The following is a 20,408-nucleotide window of genomic DNA, read 5'->3' on the forward strand; positions in this document are numbered from 1 at the left end:
TCCCACAGATTCAGAGGACCACATTATTTTATGGGTTAGAGCAGGGCTTATTGGGGTGAAGTGATTAAAGAAATTTTAACCTGAATTTATACCCACAGAGCTTTATTCTCCTCCCCTTTCCCCAGTCCAAATAGAAGTTCTATCAGTCCCTTGGAGTCTAGCTATAATAAGTAACACCATCAGAGATTTAAAGATACACCTAACCTGCCAGTTTGAATGGTTGATGAAAATGAATGGATCTTGAAGAAGAATGATTTTTAAATTCAATCAAATAGTGTAGCCAAATGCAGATGTTTTTCCACATGCATCCTCTTTCAAGGAGCAAACTGATAGAGGCACTTGTTTGCAGCTCTTGCTTGGGCAAATGCTTTTGCCTCCACAGAACAACAACCATTTATTATCTCAGTTCCTGTAGGTTGGGCATTTGGGTGTGGCTTAGTCCAATGCCTCTGGCTTGGGGTCTCTCGTGAGGCCGTAATCAAGATGTCAGTTGGGTTGTGGTCATCTCCAGGCTTGCCTGGGGAGGATCTGTTTCAAGTTCACTCACATGATTGTCATCCCTAGTGGTGGGCTGAAGATATCAGCTCCTTAACAAGTGCACCTGCCTTCCCTCAGTAAGTCAGAGAGCGACAGGGTGTGCTCAAGATGGAAGACATAGTTTTTTTGTGTCTTCATCTCCAAAGTGACGTCCCATTGCTTTTGTCATATTCTATTCATTAGAATCAGAATTAGGTCGGCCCCTGTTCAGGCTAATATTTAATGAGTACTTGCTGTATGTCAGTAATTATCCATATACTTGACTTCCTTCTGGTCTACACTGTAGGCCTTCCTGAGGTGAAAGGACCTTGCTCAGCATTTCTGAGCTCTCCTGGTGAGCAGTCTGCCTAGACTGTCTATGAAAGCAACTGAGTCAGCCAGACCTGCGTAAGTACTTGGCCCCATGTTGGATGCAGAGTGTGTTTGAAAAGTTGGCAGTTTCCCCAGAAAAGAAAGAGACAGAAGCCTTCTCAGTGACTCCCAATACGTGTTGGGCGGTTCCATGTACACACTTCAACCCCTCTTTTCTGCTCCCAGAAATCTTCCTCGTTTGAGATTCTAGCTATCCTTCCCTGTAGCAAGTATATTAAGAAGATTATTACCAGTGTCTCAATACAGAAAAAAAGGTAATGGTACAAGGCAGCCAAAGAAGGTGAGAGCTTAGTTAATATCTTAAAATACGATCCACCACCATCCACCGCCATTTAGTCTATATAGGCGGCTGTAACAAAATATCATAGACTAGATGGTTTAAATAACAAATATTAATTCTCACAATTAGAAATTGGGAAGTCCAAAATCAAGGCACTGGCAGATTTGATACCTGGTGGGAGTCACTTCTTGGTTCACAAATGACTGTCTTCGCTGGATCCTCATATGGAGGCAGGGTTCAGGGAGCTGCCTTACAAAATACTAATCCCATTCTTCAAGGCTCCACCCCCCCATAACCAAACACCTCAAAAGCTCCTATTCCTCCTTATCATACTGGAGGTTAGGATTTTAACATGTGAATGGGGGTGGGGGACACAAACATTCATTCCATAACTTTATCATTCTTTCAATTTGTATTTTGATTATCATACATCATAATCATAGATTATGGTTATTTTAGGACACAAAGTTTTCTCCCCCTGAATTTATAGTATATCATAGTGTTTACAGGTTAATTCTTTTGTTACATATTTCAGATTGCTTTCCAAGTAGTTGCAATTGTTTGATTGTAGCATGCTGCTGTATATGGATTGAGCACTACTGAAGTGCATTGAAGACTCATGCACCAATCTTGAAAAGTTGTCTATACTGTGCTGTCACCACTTTATCACCTCTAATTCATCTCTCAACTCACTGTGGCCTGGCTTTTGCCTGAGCCACACCACTGAAACTGCTTCTGTCAACGATCTCATTGCTAAATGAAGTCCTTCTTTTGTTGGCTTCTCAGAAGTATTTGACAGTCTGAAACTCCTACTCTTCCACAAAGGTTCTTGGTTCTCCTGGTTTCCTTGCCCCACTTTCGGTGTTTGCAGGTCCATCCTGCACTCTCCAGCCTGCCATGTTTCCCAGGAATCTTTCCTAGGCTCTACAGCCTACTTGTTCTACAGACTTTCCGCAGATATTCTCACTTCTAGATGCTGGATGCCTTCCAAACCTCCACTTCCATTTCAGCTCTCTCCAGGGCCCCACATCCATCCTCTCACTGGACAGGCCACTGTGGGAGGAAATCCCAAGCCCACCTCACTATAACAATGATGAAAACAAACTCCTCTCCCCCATCATCTTGCTCTACTCCTGTAAGTGCCTGAATTGTTGTCCATCTCAGTAAATGGTACCACCCCATTCCTCTAGGTATCACCTCCTCCTCTCTTCATTTCCACATTCAAACAACACTCTAATCTTGTTTTGATGTTAGTTCTAATGTCTCAGATCTGTCCACATGTCCCATGTCCTTTGCCACCAGGAGTCTAGACGCTTATCAGTCCATACCTGGATTACTAGAACCGCCTCCTAACTTGGCTCTTTGTCTCTAGTCTTGCTTCCCTTCAACCCATTCTTTTTTTTTGGGGGGGGGGAGGGGGGAATAGAAATTGAACTCAGGGACACTCAACCACTGAGTCACAACCCCCCAGCCCTATTTTACATTTTATTTAGAGACAGGGTCTGAGTAGCTTAGCTCCTCGCTTTTGCTGAGGCTGGCTGTGAACTATCAAGCCTCCTGTCTATCTCAGCCTCCGGAGCTGCTGGAATTATGAGCATGTGCCAGTTCAACCCATTCTAGAGGCTGCAGGAAAAGTGAGACTTTTGAAATGCAAATTTAATCACAACTTTCCCCAGCTCAATACCAACATCCTGCTTCCCAGGGCAAAGATATAAAGATATGTCAATTAAAAAATAATTGTACAGTAAGATGTATTTTTTGGTGTACAGTTCTAAAAATTTTAACACAAGTATAGATTCTTATGGCCACCACCATTGCCTGTAACTCTCCAAAGCTATCTCATGACCCCTTTTGTAGTCACACTCTCCCATTATCAAAGAAACAATCTTTTGGAAACCAACTAGACAATCTACCTAAGCCCTTTAAGAACTTTAATGCACTTGCCTACCTCCCCCCATGCAATTAGCCTGAGCTGTTTTCATTTTTTAAAGATGCTTTATGGTTACTGTCTTCAGTTCTTGGGGTGCTCCTCCATTTGGAGCCCTAGGGACAGCAGCACATCTGCCTCTGCGCTGAGGGGCGCGGGGTGCTTCCCTCTATTATAGCCAGTTCACGCTATTTTTTTTTTTAAATTGCCAGGTTGTCTCAGACACCAGACAGCGCCTCCTGCGCAGGGCCGGGGTTTTGGCCAGGGCTGTGTCCCCACGTGAGACCCCGCGGCAGCGCGGCCGGCGTCACGACCCTTCGTTCCGCGCCCGTTCCAGAGGCCGCGCGCACATGCGCACTGGCGGGCGCGCAGGGCCGACCTCGGGGCCACCCCTCCCCCACGCCGCCGCTACGTTGCGGTGGCGACGACCCGACCGTTGCGGGGCGCCCCGGGCCCTGAGGTGGGACGGTCGTCCGCAGACACCCTTCCCTTTCGGCCCCGAGGTACCCGGCCTGGTGGCCCCCAGGACGTTCCCGTCGCATGGCGGAGTGCTGCGGACGACGCCCATGAAGCCCGTGGTCCTTCTAGTCGCGCTTTTGCTATGGCCTTCGTCAGCGCCGGCGTTTCCGAGTGAGTGACCGGCCTAGGCGGCGGCGACCCGAGGGTCCTCGGACAGCCTCCAGGTCTCGGCCACCGGAAGTGCGGCTCTTGCTTTTCCCGCGTCCGGCACTCCTCCTGCCCCAATGTCCAGGGTGCTGGCCCGGCGCCGAGATGTGTCCCCCTGCTCGCGGCCGCGCCGCCACAAGGCGGACCCGGGACCGCAAGCGTGCGGGAGGCGCTGTCGGGCAGGCGGAGCCCTTGGAGTGTGGCCTCCTCCGCGGGGAGACTCGCCCTGTGCCACCCTGGGCCTCTTCCAGACGCCTGGGTGAGACAGCAGGGGAGGAGGACGCGTTCCCTGCGATGCCAGCCTTTTTTTGGCTGATCTGCCCAGAATGGCCTTGACATTTCAAAACATAAATATGACATGTGAAAAAGTAAAAAGTTCAGATTTCACTGCTCATAAATATTAAGTTTCAATGAGACACAGCAGCAGTTATTCTGCTTTCCTGCAGTGGAAAGGCGTGTAGCACACGCACACAGTGTGGCTTGCAGAGTTGGAAATCATTACAACCCCGCCTTTTAACATGAAAAGGTTGTCTGACCCCAATGGTCAAAGGATGGCCAAAGTTAGCATGCAGATTGGGAGCTACCGTCTAGAATACTCACTAACTCATTCCCACAAAGTGCGTCATGGCGTGCAAGGGGTGAGAAGCCTTAGCTAAGCAGAATTCTAACTTAGATCTTACTGAGGAGCTCTTTTGTTCCTCCCCAAGAGCTGAAAACCATTAAGGTCAAATTCAGCAGTGCTGAGACTTCACTACATTACCAACATCTTGGGGACATCTGGAGGTGTTTAAATATGGTCTCTGATAATGATATTCCAGATAATAACTGTGAGGCCTGCTCATCTAGTCGTAACTGTAATTCATTGCAGTATTTAATAACGTTACTTTGGTTTAACCAAACTAATAAATAAAATTCACTCAACGGGGTATGTGTGAAAAAGTCTTATAGTGCATGTTAAGTATGCAGACCTATATTTCAGACTTGTTAAAAGATTGTAGTTGAAAATTAGATTTAAAAATTAAAATGCAACACAACCTAAATTATCATGAATAGTAGTGGGAAAAGTTCTTGAGGAAGTGTCTTAGTAATTAAAATTAGCCCTTTAAAACTAGCACTTATGCCTGATGGCATCCGCCTGTAATCCGTTCTGGAGACTGAGGCAGGAGGATTGCAAGTTCAAAGCCAGCCTCAGCAAAAGGGAGGTGCTAAGCAACTCAGTGAGACCCTTCCCCTAAATAAAATACAGAATAGGCCTGGGGATGTGGCTCAGTGATCAAGTCCCCCTAAGTTCAATCTCCAGTATCGCCATCCCCCCAAAAAATCAAGTAACACTTATGATTTTTAGCTGTTTTTAATAAAAATCTTTGTAAATTTTTTCTTCTTTGCCATAAATGAGCAAAACACAATGAAGATAATTATCTTTTCTGGATAATTGGTGATTCTTATTACTAATACTATTATTGCATTTTGGTAGTAGTAGAGCAGTAGGTCACAGCTGACTAAAATATATGGAAATTTTTAACTAAAAAGTGACATTAACTGTCACACAGTATAGCCTGGAACTGCTATTCAGCAGTCCTGGATACTCACTTTATGCAGTGCAATCTCCTGCCTAACTATACAATTTTGTGGCCTGTTCTTTTTCTTTAGCTAAGATTTTTTAAGGCTGTTAGGAAATGAAGACATTTCTCAGAAAAAAGAATGATTTTGTGTTGAATATGTAAATAGTATAAGACAAATAACTAACTAACCAGATTGTAGATCATAGAAGATATCTTGGAAAATGGGATTTACTTCTTTTCCACAAAAATAGATTAAGAGTTATGTAGGGTAGTGGCTGGGGTTATGGCTCAGCTGTAGAACACTCCCCTCGCATTTGCAAGGCCCTGGGTTCCATCCTCAGCACCACATATCAATAAATAAAATAAAGTTATAAAAAAAAGAGTTATGTAGGGTAATATTACATGACTACTTTCTCCTTCTTTCTTATTCTTTCTTTCTCTCTCTCTCTCTTTTAATTAAAAAAAAAGTATACCAATGAAACTAGGCTTATGTTATTAGGTTTGATTTAAATCAATTAAGCCTTCTTTTATATGGCCACTATTGGAACAACTATTGATGAAAAAGTCAAATAAAATAATGCTCTCTCATGCCAATGATAAGATAGGTTTTTATAATGAAAATTGCAGTTCTGATGGTTTTTTCCCTAAACTACAAGAACAGTTTTGAATTTATCTTATTCAACAATCATAGGCATTTTAAATATATATATGTTGAAAAAAACTTCAGTTCTGGTTTAATCTAAATTCATCCTGACATGAATGAGGCTTGGGTATATGCTTTCCTACATAGACACACATCCTGATGGTGCTGGGTAAATATCCTATATACTTAATATTTTATATATTAAATTAATTTCTTATATCTGATTTTTCAGTTTTAGTTTGAATATTTTCTAATTTAAAAATCATTCATATTTAATGTGTTTTCACTGTAGTTTGCTTTACTACGTAATATTAACTATTACTAAAATTATATAATTTGCTTTTTAAAATTTCAAGTCACTAAATTAAGGGCCTGAAGCTACACATACAAGCCTGTGAAATAGTAGTTTGGGGGATATATTTTTTTAATTTTCATGAGTAAATTGTTTTTTCTAGACATCTCTTCATATAGATCAGCAAAAATAGAGTTAATGGTAGGTGTCAGTTTAGAGTGACAAAACCTCTTAACTTGCTTCTCTAGATTGATATTAAAAGGAAGTACAATATGTGAGTCTTTGACCTGCATCCTTGTCCTTTGTCCTAATGAGCCAAACAAGGCAAGGGAAATCTTAAGGAGGCAATTAGCAATAATTGTTAAAATCTATCACTAGATACACTGAGAGAAAACATTTATTTTAAGTACACTCTAAAGGTAAAATTCACTTGGTTTTTAGTGCTGCTGCAGGTTCACTTTACATCTTTCAGTGCTCAAGGCTAAGGCACTCAGGAAGGTCTCCCAAACCTGTGAATGGAATGTACTGACACACTTCCTAATGTTTGAGATAATGAGCTTGTCCTCTAATTGGTGAATGTCCAGAAAGGCCTTAGGAGAGAAGGAGGAAGTTTCATTAGCCTATCCATTAATGTTTTAATGGGGGAAAATGTTCTGTCTTTTTGTTCTTTTGATAATTTTAGCCTTTAAATGGAGATACTTTAATCTCCTTATAATGTATGTAAAATTTAAAATTAAGCAACAATTTCACTTTATGAATAAAAGAGGTATAATACAAGTTGTTTAAAAAAATTTTTCTTTTTTAGGATCATTATGTATTTGTGACTTTTTAAAACAAGTTATTTTATTTAATTTTTTTTTTTTTCTGAGGCTAAATATTCATGTCTTGACATGGTGGAGCCACTGCAATCTGCTTTCTCTGTTCCTTTGGTAGGGTCCCATATATTTTATTTTATTTATTTTTATTTGTTCCTTTTTTAGTTATGCATGATAGTAGAATATATTTTGATATATTTATACAAGCATGAAAATATATCTTATTAGGAGCCCAGTATTGTGGATGTACACAAGATCCCATATATTTTTAAAGATTTCTTATTTAGTGACATTAACTGGTTGTCCCACTTTGTATCTCCCCTGCTCTGAATGGAATTAGTCATGCTTCCAAGGAAATATAGTACAATGTGATATTAAAGACCAAAGCATCTAGGACACAACAGACTTGTGTTGTGAAATGATATTGTTATTTGAGTCATTGTAGTTAAATAGAACTAAAAGAGATAAAATTTAAGGTCAGGAATTTATGTTGTTTCCTATTATATTTTAACATTACACATAGGATAAAGTTTTTGATTTTTAACTCTTCACCCAAACCAAACTTTAATTCCTTTTTAAAAAACAAATTTAATAAAACTATTTTGGTTACCTACGGTAACATGAAAGACTTCACCCACATTTATCATTTTTCATGATTGTATGAGTTAACTAGGCTCAGCTGGGCAATTCTGCTTCATTTGGTATAGCTGAGGTCACTCATACAGCTGCATTCAGTAGAACACTCAATTGGGATGAGAGACCCAAGATGGCTTTTTGTCTTTCAAGGTCTTTCTCTCCATGACTTCTTGTCTTTCACTATCTAGCCTAGGTTTCACATTAGCTGGCTTCCAAGAGGAATCTTTACAGGCAACAATATGAAAACATTTTATCAAGCCCATTGGTGCTGGACTTGGTAGTGTCCTATAGGCCAAGACAAGTCACATAGGGCAAGCCCATATAACATAAATACCAGGAAGTGCAAAACCATGAAGTTACATTTCTTTAAATGGAACACTTGAGTAATCTGAACATAGTTCCTTGTTCGGCTGTCTCCTTGTTTTTTGTCTATCAGCACAAAACTAAATAATTTACAGGGAAACTGCTGGATGAGTAACATATATAATGTATATTATGTTTCCTTTTGTGACCATTCTCTGTGTGGTGCTTGTGTGGGTGAGTTTGCAGACTAGAAATTGAACTGTAGCCTCACACACGCTAGGTAAACACTTTACCACTGAGCTACAACCCAGCTCTTTTGACCATTCTTTTTGAGTACATCCTCCTAATGAATTGAGTACATCCTCCTAATGAAGGAGTTATTCCTACTTTGATTTGTATTGGAAATATTTAAGTTATTTAAGTTTATTTTAATTTGATGGATGTTCGTGTTTTAACTGGAATTCTTACATGGTGAGAGTTTTCAGGTATTAGTTTTTACTTGCAGCTTTTAATTGCTGTAAAATAAAGGAATTCTATTCTTTGTGAGTCCATTTATATATATGACCTGGATGGAAAATATAAGCAATTTTTTCTCCAGAGTTAAGGACATAACTCTGCATAGCCAGAATCTGTACCATCTATGCTTGGGTTTATATTTTAAGTTTTATATACTTAAGTTCTTTATGGATAAAGACATTGTTTTTCCTTTCTTGTGGTAATAGAAATCCTGTTTATATTTGAATCTTTAACAAATGAGCATCAAGAATTCCTGGTTAAATTTTGGGTGTAATCACCAGTTGCCATGTTAAAGTTATAGCCCAAGGACAAAGTGAATAAATAAAGAGTTCTTAAAGCACAAAGACCAGATGTATTCCATGGAATACGTTTTTGTCTTTATTTGAATGTTTTAAAATTCATCTTTTCCTCTTTACTGAACTACCAAGTTTCCTCCTATTATATGCTACATTTTGCTCCTACCTTTAACTTACCAGATATTTATTCCTATATCAATCCATTTTTAAATTAACAATATTATTTGGTTTTAAACCTTAGTTTTTAAAACATAAATTGTATTAAAACACATTATCAGTATCCATTTTATATTAAGGGATATCTTTTTTTTTTTTAAGAATTCCATTTGACAGAACCACATCAGAGTGGCACATACTCCTTGCTTCAGCTGTCAGATATCATTTGGAAAATTCAAGAGGCAAAGGGAGTATTTACCCATATTTTTCCCTCTTTCTGTTACTCTTTCTTCCTTTCTAGTCTTCCTTTCTTCTTTTACCATTTTACCATTTGCTTGGCAAACTTCATTTAGCTAGTCTTTTAGGGTATGTCTTCTGGTAACGACTTCTCTTAATTTCTCCTTGTCTGACGGTGAATGATCCTTTCATTCTTGAAGGATGTTTTCCCTTAATATGGAATTCTGCATTGCTGGGCCTTTTTTGGTCAGCACTTGAAAAATACATTATTTCCTTCCTATTCTCAGGATTTCTGATAAGAATTGTCAAATCATTTTCCCCATCTCTCTTGCTTCTTTTAAGATTTTTTTTTCTTTGTGTTTGGTTTTCAGCTTCTTGAATCTAGAAGTTCCTATATTGGCCAAATTTGGGAAATGTTTAGCCATTGTTTCTTTGAATATATTTTCAGGCCCACCCTTTTTTCCTCCTTTCCTCTAAGATTCCAATCACACCAATGTTAGATTTTTTTTTTTTGTTTGTTTGTTATACTTTCACAAGTTCTTGAGGCTGTGTTCATCATCCCCACCCTTCTTTTTCTCTGTTCTTTCTATCAGGTAATTGCCATTATTCTGTCTTCCACTTCACTCTTTCATCTGTGGAGCCTACCCACTGAGGTTTTTACTGAAATGGTTACTGTGTTTTTCTATTCTAAATTATCAGTGTGTTTCTTCTTTATTTCTTCTTTTTCTTCTGAGATTTTTTATTTTTCATTTGTTTCAAGCATGTATGTATTACTTGTTGATGCTTTTTTTTTCCTTTTTGTTTAGAGGGTTGAACTCAAGGGCAATTAACCACTGAGCCACATCCCCAACCCTTTTTTGTATTTTATTTAGAGACAGGGTCTTACTGAGTTGCTTAGGGCCTCACTAAGTTGCTGAGGCTGGCTTTTAACTCATGATTCTCCTGCCTCAGCTTCTAAAACTGCCGTGATCACAAACTATGACACTGCGCCCAACCTTTGTTGAGGCATTTTTATGATGGTTGCTTTAAAATCCAAGATGGATAATTCTAACTTCTGTGTTGCTTCAGTATTGGCATCTTTTTTTTTTTTAATCAAAATTAGATTTTCTTGGTTTTTGGTGTGAAATCAGATTTTTTATAAATTTAAGCTTGTATATTTAGTTATTATATTGTGTTGACTCTAGATCTTATTTAAATCTTTGGGTTTGATTTAAATAGGCCTCTTGCCCACTTTGGCAGGGGAAGAAGGGTTTTGCCTTATTTTCATAGGGTGAAGATGAAAATCTGAGCTCCTCATTTGGCCTTCTCTATTGAGAGAGAAGGTATTAACTTTTACTTGGCAGCAGTACTTATGGGATAAGGGCAATGGGTTGGAGCATCTTGTAACAGCCCCATGAAGGTGGAACCCCACCATTTACTAGCCTTTGCTGATGGGAGTAATGCTGCAGTTTTCTCTGTTACTTGACTGGAGCATTGCAGTTATGATCTAAAAGATGTTCTGTCTTGCTAGTCTGCCCCTTCCTGGGCATTTAGTTACAGAGAGAGCAGGATTATCTTCAACCACCTTCTTTCTCTTTTTAGTCTTTAACATCTGTGCACATTGCTATTTCTTGGTTGCTAAACTCTCTAGGCCCCAGTGTGGAATATATGTGGCAAACAGAAAACCCAGAGAAAAATGTGTCATTTTGGTTGTCCTGAAGACCCCGGTGGTTTGTTTTTCTCTTAGCAACTTTCATATGGTTGCTTTATGTTCAATAATCAGCATTTTTAACTATGTCAGCCGAAGCAAAGGGGAACAACTATATGTTCTCTATCCTCATGGATGCAGAAACCCAAATATGTTCTTTTAAACCGTTTCATTAGGGCCTTTTGGAAGAGGCAATGTGTTTTGAAAATGAACAAAATAACTAATAAGAGCATATAAGGGAATTATATGATGACCTGTTTTAATTTTGGTCAAGATATATTGGAATTTGATTTTTAATGCTTTGGTCTATATTATTTTGCAGTTTTGATATAAAGTGTATATCAAGTATATAAAGCCAGCCCTATTTTGTATTTTATTTAGAGATAGGAGTCTCACTGGGTTACTTAGCACCTTGCCTTTGCTGAGGCTGGCTTTGAATTTGCAATCCTCCTGTGTCCGCTTTCTGAGCTGCCGGCAAAACTAAGTTTTTGTAAACTTTAGTTCTTTAAAAAACAGGTGTCTTTGTTTTTAACTACAATGATGTAACTATAATGGAAAACAGAGTTACTGTAATGCAAACAAAATTATAGCATAACATTTTAAGTATGCAAGACACACAAAACTCAAGGTATAGCTTAATGAAACAATAGTTCACCCCTGTGTAACCAGTGTAACCAAAGAAAATATTACTAGCCTCAATTAGTTTACAAGCATGATATTTTAATGTGTACAAATGTTTGAAATCTAGCACAGAAATATGAAGGACAACAATTTTCTAAATTTATGATACTTACAAAACTGGGTTTATCTAAAAAAGAACTTATGTTCTTAGTTTCCTCAGAATAAATTCAAAAGTAATTAACTTGCCTTTTACCTTTGTATGAAGTGGATTTATTCTTTTTAAGTCATTGACTGTCCATTCTCACTCATATTTTGTAGTAAGAAAACATTATATTTGTATTATCTTCAATATTTCTAGATACATCTTGATGTATATAAAGAATGCATTTTTGACAATAGGGCAAAATTTTGAATTATTGATCTTAATATTCACATGTATTTTAAAATAGAGATGTATTCCTGAAGGATGATTTTTATTACCATAATCTTACTGCTTTGCCAGCATTCTTGTGGCATTTCTTTATGACAACATTGTCCAGATGTTATGTGTACCTGCTTTGGAGTGAGACAGCTTATATTGAAATCCCATCCTTACTGCTTACTTGTTGAATATAATCTTAGGCACATTATTTATCTTCCTTTTCCTCTTTATCAAAACACTCCTCACACTCAAAGTCCTTAATGTAGTGCTTGCACATACTAATTACTCAGTGAGAGCTATTATGATCTTTTTAATCACTGTCTTCCAATTTCCCCTTCAGAATTCCTGCTACATTTGTTTCTAAATTGTTAGTACAGTTTTGTTTACTGTCCTATTATTTCGGTTATGTGGCTAATTCTCCTTGTACTATTTGAAGAAGAGAAGTGCAGGCAACTTAAGCTCAGGTTGGCCCCACAAATGAAAATTCTGGCAAAAACCTTGAGTCTTCTTAGCAGTTGGCCATCTTGCTACAGAAGGCATTGGAGAGAGACATCCTGATGTCTGAAGCTGGAAGAGATTCTTACCTTAGCCACATTATGAGACATTGCTATTTGCTTAGCTCCCTAACTGGTAAAAATAGAAAAGGTATTATACCATTGTAGACTACAAATATTTGAGGTAAAATAACCCAACTTTATCAGGGTAGTCTGTTTTTTGTAAGAATTTGAATTTTGTTTAGCTTCCTAGCACTTCCTGACGTATGGAGAAAAGCAGGTTTTCACTGTGACCAGGTCTGTCTGTAAGGATATTTGAGGCTATCTTTTATACCTTTGCCTGCAGAAATTTTTATAAATATCAGATTGATTTCCAAGAACAGTTATGATTAGTATAACTGAGAAAGTCAATGTGACATATGTAGATGTTTTAGGGGGGACAAAAACAGGTGGGAAGTATGTGGAGATGAGTATGAGACAAAGGCATTACAAAGGGAAGAAAACCAAGGTAGGAGGAAGGGTTCTCTGTTGCTAGGTAGCCATGAACAGGCTTTTGGGTGTTGCCTGAGTAACAGTAGAAGGAGCTAATGAGTATGTCAGGTTTTTTTTTTTTTTTTTCTTTTTTAGGAATGAGCTAGTATTTCCTGTCCTTTGACACCCTAACTTGTCTAATGACTACCTGGGTATATTATTTACACTAAGAAACGAAAAGTTAAATTATTTGGAAATCTAGCTTTTAGTAGACTTATAATGGCAGTGTCTCCTTAATGGCAACTAAACTCTGCTGGTTGATATTCTAAATTTGCTTATGATTTGCTATTTGCTTTGGTTTTTCATAATTGAAATATTTCCCAAAAGATTTTAAAAACCACTGTAGTATAAAAAATTTAAATATACCCACAAATAGATGGAACAGTATAAAATCTCTATACATCTATAAACAGCTTCAACTATTTAGTCATGATTAATCTTATATCAATAGTATCTCCATCCACATTCTTTTCCTCTTTCCTTCCGTATTCTCTTCCCTAATTCCCCTTATAACACTTAACAAAACATAGAAACAATGCAATTTTGTATCTAAAAAGATACTGATTCCATAATATCAAATATCTGGTCAGAACTTTTCTTATTATCTTTCTCTTTATTTCCAGTTGATTTGACTGGAATGGTATTGGTATAAGAATCATGCATTTAATTTATTGATATCCCTGTTAATAATCCTCCACCTCCTTTCCTTTTGCAATTTAGTTGTTGAAAAAAATGGATCAAATGCTTTATAGTTTCCCACAGTCTAGATTTTGCAGATAATATCCCCATGGTGAGTTTAATATCTTCTTTTGTTGTTGTGTATATTTTTCATATATTGGTTAGATCTATCGAGGTCCATTGGAATCAGGTTTGACTTTACCTTTTTCTTTTGAAAAAATACCTCATAGATGATATTGTGTTCTTTCAGGAAGCACATAGTGTTTTGATTGTGTATCTTTATAATAATGGCAGTCATAGAAAATAACTACAAAGTGATCATGTTATAAATGATTTCTTCATTTACTAACTGGAATAATTTATAAATTGAAACCTTCCCTGACCTTGAGTTATTTTTAAATATGCATTTGGGTCTACTTCAGTATTTTCTTTTTTGTTCCATTTATTAATCTTGTTCATGTGCCAATGCTAATACTGTTTTTATAATAGAAGCTTTGTAATATTTTAATATCAGATTTTAATATCTGGCAAGGCCTGTTTTCCTGGTTATTATTTATTTTTCAAAATGAACTTTATAATTAATTTGTGTAACTCTAGAAAAAAATTCAGTGGTTTTTAAAATTAGAAGCATATAAAATATATAAATTATCAGATTATGTGATGTCTAAGCATCTTTATGATGTCGAGCCTTCTTACTAAAGGCATGATAGATATGTCTTTCATTTGTTGATGTTTATATTATATATTTCATAAGTTTAATATTTTCCTTTATTATATATATTGTTATGGCTAATGTAATAAATTACCACAAACTTGTTGCTTCCAAACAACAGAAATTTATTCTCTCATTCTGGAGGCCAGTAATCTGGCCTAAACCCAAAGCAAGGTATGTAGGTAGGGTCATCCTCCCTAGGGAAGCTCTAGGGAGCTTTTTTAAAAAAATATTTTTGTAGTTGCTGATAGATCTTTATTTTATTTATTCATACATGATGCTGAGAATCGAACCCAGTGCCTCACACATGCTAGGCAAGTGTGCTACCGCTGAGCCCCAACCCCAGCCCAGGAATATAATTCTTATCTCTTCCAATTTCTGGTGGCTGCCAGCATTCTTTCTTGTGGCCACATCACTTTTATTTCTACCTATTCCTCCACATTGCCATATCTTTTTCTCTCTCAAATCTGTGTGTCTCTCAGAAAGACATTTCTGATTGGATTTAAAGTCTACCCAGATAATCCAGGATAATCACTTCTGGAAAGACTCTTCTTTCAGATTCTAGGTATCAGTTCCTATTATCTTTAGATGTTCATGAATTTAGCTTCTTGCAATGCCACACTAGGTTTTGGGCATGTCTTTTAAAATTTAATGATTAGATGTTTTGTTTCTTTTTTTGTTATGTAAATGGAAACTTCTCTCTCATTTTATCTTCTAACTGGTTAACATTTGTATATTGGTTTTTATAACTTGCTACTTTACTGAATTCTCTTTATTGTAGTAATTTTTTCAATTGATTTTTATACTGTTAGATTTATGTCATCTGTGTATAAAGATAGTTTTACCTCTTTCTTCTGAATTCTTATGCCTCCAGACATTTTCCTTTGTCGAACTGCATTGACTAGTACCTCTAAATGATGTTAAATAATAATGGGATATTAGGTATCCTTACTGTGTACCTGTCTTTAACAGGAAAACTTCATGTTTCCTATTAAATAAGCTCCAAAGTATACTTTAGAATATCTTACTAGGGAACATTATATTTTCTAGGAACTTTGAAATTAATTTTTTTAAATAAGGAATATAAGCAATTACCATTATAAAAATAATATTATCTTCTATAGTACTCTATAGCTTTTGAAGTGTTTTAAAAAATCCAACTCATTTTTATCTGTGAGATAAAAATACATATATCTTTATTTTATATTTAAATAAATATTCAGAGAAATTAAGTAATTGCCTAAAGTCATGCTGCTATAACATGGTAGAACCAAGATAACAATCAAGGATTTTAATTTCACTGCACTAATCTACATATTTGGAGGGGGGAGCTGGGGTTATGGCTCAGTGGTAGAACACTCACCTCACATGTGCAAGGCCTTGGGTTCGATCCTCAGCACCACATAAAAATTAAATTTTTTTTTAAAAAACTACATATTCATTTTACTCAGTATTTTCCTTTATGAACACTCTACACTCAGGACATTATATTTTATAAACATGAGCATATATAAATAAGTTGTTTTCCTTTGTAAAATATGACTTTTATATATTTTTGTCAATTAAAAATAAAGGAGATAAAAGAAACTACTTGACCTGTTATCCCAGCAACTTAGGAGGCTGAGGCAGGAGGCTTGCAAGTTCAAGACCAACCTCAGAAACTTAGTAAGGCCTTAAGCAACTTAGACCAGTCTCAAAATTAAAAAAAAAAAAAAATGGGGCTGATGATGTGGCTCAGTAGTTAAGTGCCCCTGGGTTCAATCCTGGGCACCAATAACTACTTGAAACTTAAAACATAAAAAATAAATGTGACTTTTAATGGTTTATTATATTAAGTGATAGGTGCTTACTGAAATCATTATATTGCATGTACATCTTACTGATACTCTAGATGTAAATAATCCTAAGAGCATATATAATAGTAAAATGAAATAAAGAAATTAAGAAGTGATGAGTTTTTAATATTATTACCTTTGTTTTTAATATAATTTAATTTTTAATTATGCCTATGTTTTACATATGGCTCACAAAAATTCCTAAAAATTTAATATTTGGCTGTAGTAAGTCAATATTGAGCCCATTGGAACATACTACTTGGTTGAAGGATATAACCAAAATTTTTATTTAGTAAGTTGCCTGTTGAATCATAAGTTACATGAAAGAATAAATGTAAAAAGATATAAAGAATTTGGGCTGGGTTATGGCCCAGGGTACAGCACTTGCCTAGCATATGTGAGGTACTGGGTTCGATTCTCAGCACCTCATATAAATAAATGAATAAAACAAAGGTTAATCGACATTGAAAAAATATGTAAAAAAATATAAAGAATACTGTAATGTGATTTTTGCATTAATCTTGCCTATTCATTTTAATAAGAACCTGATAAAAATAATTTTAAGTTAGAGTAAGATGCTTTGTTTATTGGTTCTTTATTTCAAATTTAAGTGACAGCATAGGAGATAAACTGAGTTCAGTAGATTCTGTCATTGTATCATAATAAATTTTATTATTAATTTTTTTTTTCTTCAAGGCATTACTGTGTCTCGTGATGAAGAACAAAACTTGAATCACTACGTACAAGTTTTAGAGAACCTAATACTAAGTGTTCCCACTAGGGAACCAGGCCCTGAGAAAAAATCAAAGTCTCCAAAAAATCTTTATTCTATAGGATCAAAGAGGTCAAAATCTGAGGAGACAGTTACACCTTCAACTGAGAATAATGTTTTAATCAAGGATGTTAGTGCAGGAAGTACTCCTTTCTCTACTAGAGACTTCACATCACCTGGAGTAGGGAAGAAACTAATGACTGAAAATACACCATTCTGGTCAATCAGACCAAACAATATTTCTGTTGTTTTACATGCGGAAGAACCTTATATTGAAAAAGAAGAACCAGAGCCAGAGCCAGAGCCAGAGCCAGAGCCAGTGACAGTTACAAAACGCAGCCGGGCCTCAACGTTGTCACCACGTACTACACAATTATCTACTGCCACATCATCTACTGCCAAACTATCTCCATTTACAACTCTCAGTTCTACCAGCAGATCTCAAATGTACCTGTGGACAGATTCAGAAGATGTTCCCCAGCTCTCAGATGACTCTGCATCAAGCAGATTTAAATTCCCAATATATGAACAACACTCAGACAATATGCGTAATGATATCATTTTGAGAAAAATTTCAGAAATATATGCACAAATGCAACAGGCACCTCCTGGTGACAGCAATAATCCAGAATATAAAGAGTATATTAAAGCCTCTAAAGAGCTCCTGAAACGAAGCCTTGCTCTAGCAGAAGCAGCAGAATATAGATTAGAAAAAATGTATACATCCGGGGCATTGACAGAAGGACGAACCAGTAATCAAATTGTTGACATTGAAACTGTTATTAATACGCTGTATAATTCTAGATCTAAATTACCGGAATATTTAGATATTAAGTATGTTCCAGCTGAGATGAGAGAAAGGGCTAATACAGTATTCAGTACATTGAAAAATATATTATGTGCAGGTCAAGTAGAAACTCAAACTCTTATTAAGAAGTTATTAAGCAATAATATAAAAATGTTAAACTTACTTGATATTCCACGATAAAGTTGGTTTAAGCAAACTATTCTTTCACAGGAAAATAAGCATATTAGTGATTTCAAAGTTGTTTTAAAATATTTTTATTATAATTTAATGCACTAACATCTTTATATGACATGTTCTAAAATTTTTCATATGCACAGAAATCTAATAATTTAAAATAAAAATTTGGTTCAGGAGTTTGTAGTTTTTTTCTCATTAATTAAAAAAGCTATGAAGATCTAATTTTTAAAACATTGAAGTTGGGGATGTAGCTCAGTGGTGCAGCACTGCCTATCATATGTCTGAGGCCCTGGGTTCAATCCCCCAGCACTGCTGTAAAAAAAAAAGAATCATTGATTTTATTTGAATAGATTAGCTAAATTCACCCATTTTATGAGTTGTGACTACACTCCATATGTAGCTAGTTTGAAATAATTTTATGTATATGGTTTTTATTGCTGTTTCAGGGAGTAATTCAGAGAATCTCAGTTTTCTTTCTGGATAGCACAGTTGGGACTCATGTCAGAATTACTTTTATTTGGACATATATGTGCCTCCTTTGAAAAATGATATAAGACCCATCCCTATTTTTTTGTCGTCAAGTGCTTTTGGAGTATCAATGAGGGACTTGAAATTTGTAATGAAGTAATTTTGACTTATTTTCTCTATTGGCTTATTTGTGTACATACACATCAAAGCTTTGCAAATGTTTTGTCAGGAAGTATGATTGACATCGTTGAGGTCAACTGTTGAGGTCATAGTATTATTATGGTGCGGGTAATTGTTTCATTATTTGACCAGTATTAATTCAAATTCATATACTTCTTCCTTCATCTAGCTAGTCATTTGTGGTTTAATCAAAATTTATTGATTTTCTAATAGGATAAATTGCTAGACTTTGGAGATATAATAATGAAGACCTATTTCCTTCTCTCTTTGAGATTACATTATAGCAGGAAATATAAATATTAAGCAAATAATTTCAACAACTTGAAAATTTCAGTTGTGGCAAGTTATTATGAAGGTAAGATATTTGACCTCATCTAAACCAAGAATAATTGGAAAGTTACTCTGGGAAAAGAGGTATTTAAGGTAAGGTCGAAAGTAGAGGGTGTGTTTACCGGTTAGGTTAAGGGAGCATTCCAAGCCGTGGGATGAGTGCAGGTGAAAGCTCCGGTCTGAGAATGAGTGTGGTAGGTTCAAAAAGTACTTGGAGTATGGGGATGCATCTTGGGAGAGCATCCTGAAATGGAGTGGGATATACACAGGGTCAGAGTAGACCCTGCAGGGCCTTGTATGCATGTTAGGTATTTTAGCCTTTCTCCTATGATCAATGAGAATCTATTAGTGGATTTTAAGTGAAGAACGAGTATGATCAAATATTTTTGTTTATTTTTTAAAAACTGGCTAATTTTAGAAGTAGTCATAAATAGTCATGCTTTGTGCACAGGCCAAATTTAGCTGGAGTAGATGGAAAGAAGCAGCAATTAAAAGAAGAATCAAGGGGCTGGGGATATAGCTCAGTTGGTAGAGTGCTTGTGTCACATGCACAAGGCACTGAGTTCTATCCCCAGAACCACAAAAAAAAAAAAAAAAAAAAGAAATCAGTAGAATTTGGTGATTAAATGGACATGTGTGATTGAGGGAGTAGTGGGGTTCAAAAATAATTGCCACTAGCTGTATTATAAAAAGGAATATGTAGGTTTTATTTCACAAAACACTATTTACTGTTGTTTATTTTAAACATGATTTTACTATTAAAAATGTCAAACATTTGCAAAAGTAAATAATGATATAATGGACCCATATACCCATCATTCTGTTTCAATAATATGTACTATTGGCCAGTTTTCTGTCATCTATACCTCTGCTGCTTTGCTCTCTTCCTGTATGCTGAATTAATCCCAAATACTTTAATCATTTCATCTCTAAATATAATGATATGAATCTCTATAAGCTTTTTAGAATACATATAACAGTATAATCACATATAAAAATTATTTTTAATATCAAATATCTAGTCAATGTTTAAATTTTAAAAGTTAAATTGGAAATTTGGAGTTTCTTTGTATGACTCAAGAACAAATAAATTTCACACATTGAGATTTGTTGATTTGACTTGTAAATCTCTTTTAATCTACAAATATCCTTTCCCACTTCTTCCCCCGCCCTTGAAGTTTATTGTTGAAGAAACTGCTTTTTGGGGGGGCCTACATTTGTCCTGTTTCCTGGAGGATGGATTGTGCTGATTGCATAGTACTGTAGCAGATTCTCTAGTCCTCTCTATTTTCTGTAAATGGGTAGTTTGATCTAGAGAGCCTTCATCAAACTGAGAGAGGGTAGAATAATCGGGAAGGAGGAAGAAAAGATTCAGATAAGAATGGGCTTATAGGTTTGGTAAAAACAAGTGAGAAAATTCCAGATTGTAGCTACTATCATTTTTCCAATGATGTAG

At 36.2% G+C, this 20,408-nt stretch overlaps 1 protein-coding gene across 1 annotated transcript; it reads left to right on the forward strand.

Moving 5' to 3' along the window:
• Positions 1 to 3,514: 3,514 nt before the first annotated feature.
• On the forward strand, positions 3,515 to 19,571 carry Spesp1 (sperm equatorial segment protein 1). Its single transcript, XM_026387829.2, has 2 exons — positions 3,515 to 3,746; positions 16,914 to 19,571. Exons 1-2 carry the CDS (start codon positions 3,683 to 3,685, stop codon positions 17,975 to 17,977), a joined length of 1,128 nt encoding a protein of 375 aa, XP_026243614.1. The 5' UTR covers positions 3,515 to 3,682; the 3' UTR covers positions 17,978 to 19,571.
• The last annotated feature ends 837 nt before the right edge of the window (positions 19,572 to 20,408 follow it).

The sequence above is a fragment of the Urocitellus parryii genome, chromosome 6 (genome assembly GCF_045843805.1).
Source record: "Urocitellus parryii isolate mUroPar1 chromosome 6, mUroPar1.hap1, whole genome shotgun sequence".
Classification (NCBI taxonomy): Eukaryota; Metazoa; Chordata; class Mammalia; order Rodentia; family Sciuridae; genus Urocitellus; species Urocitellus parryii.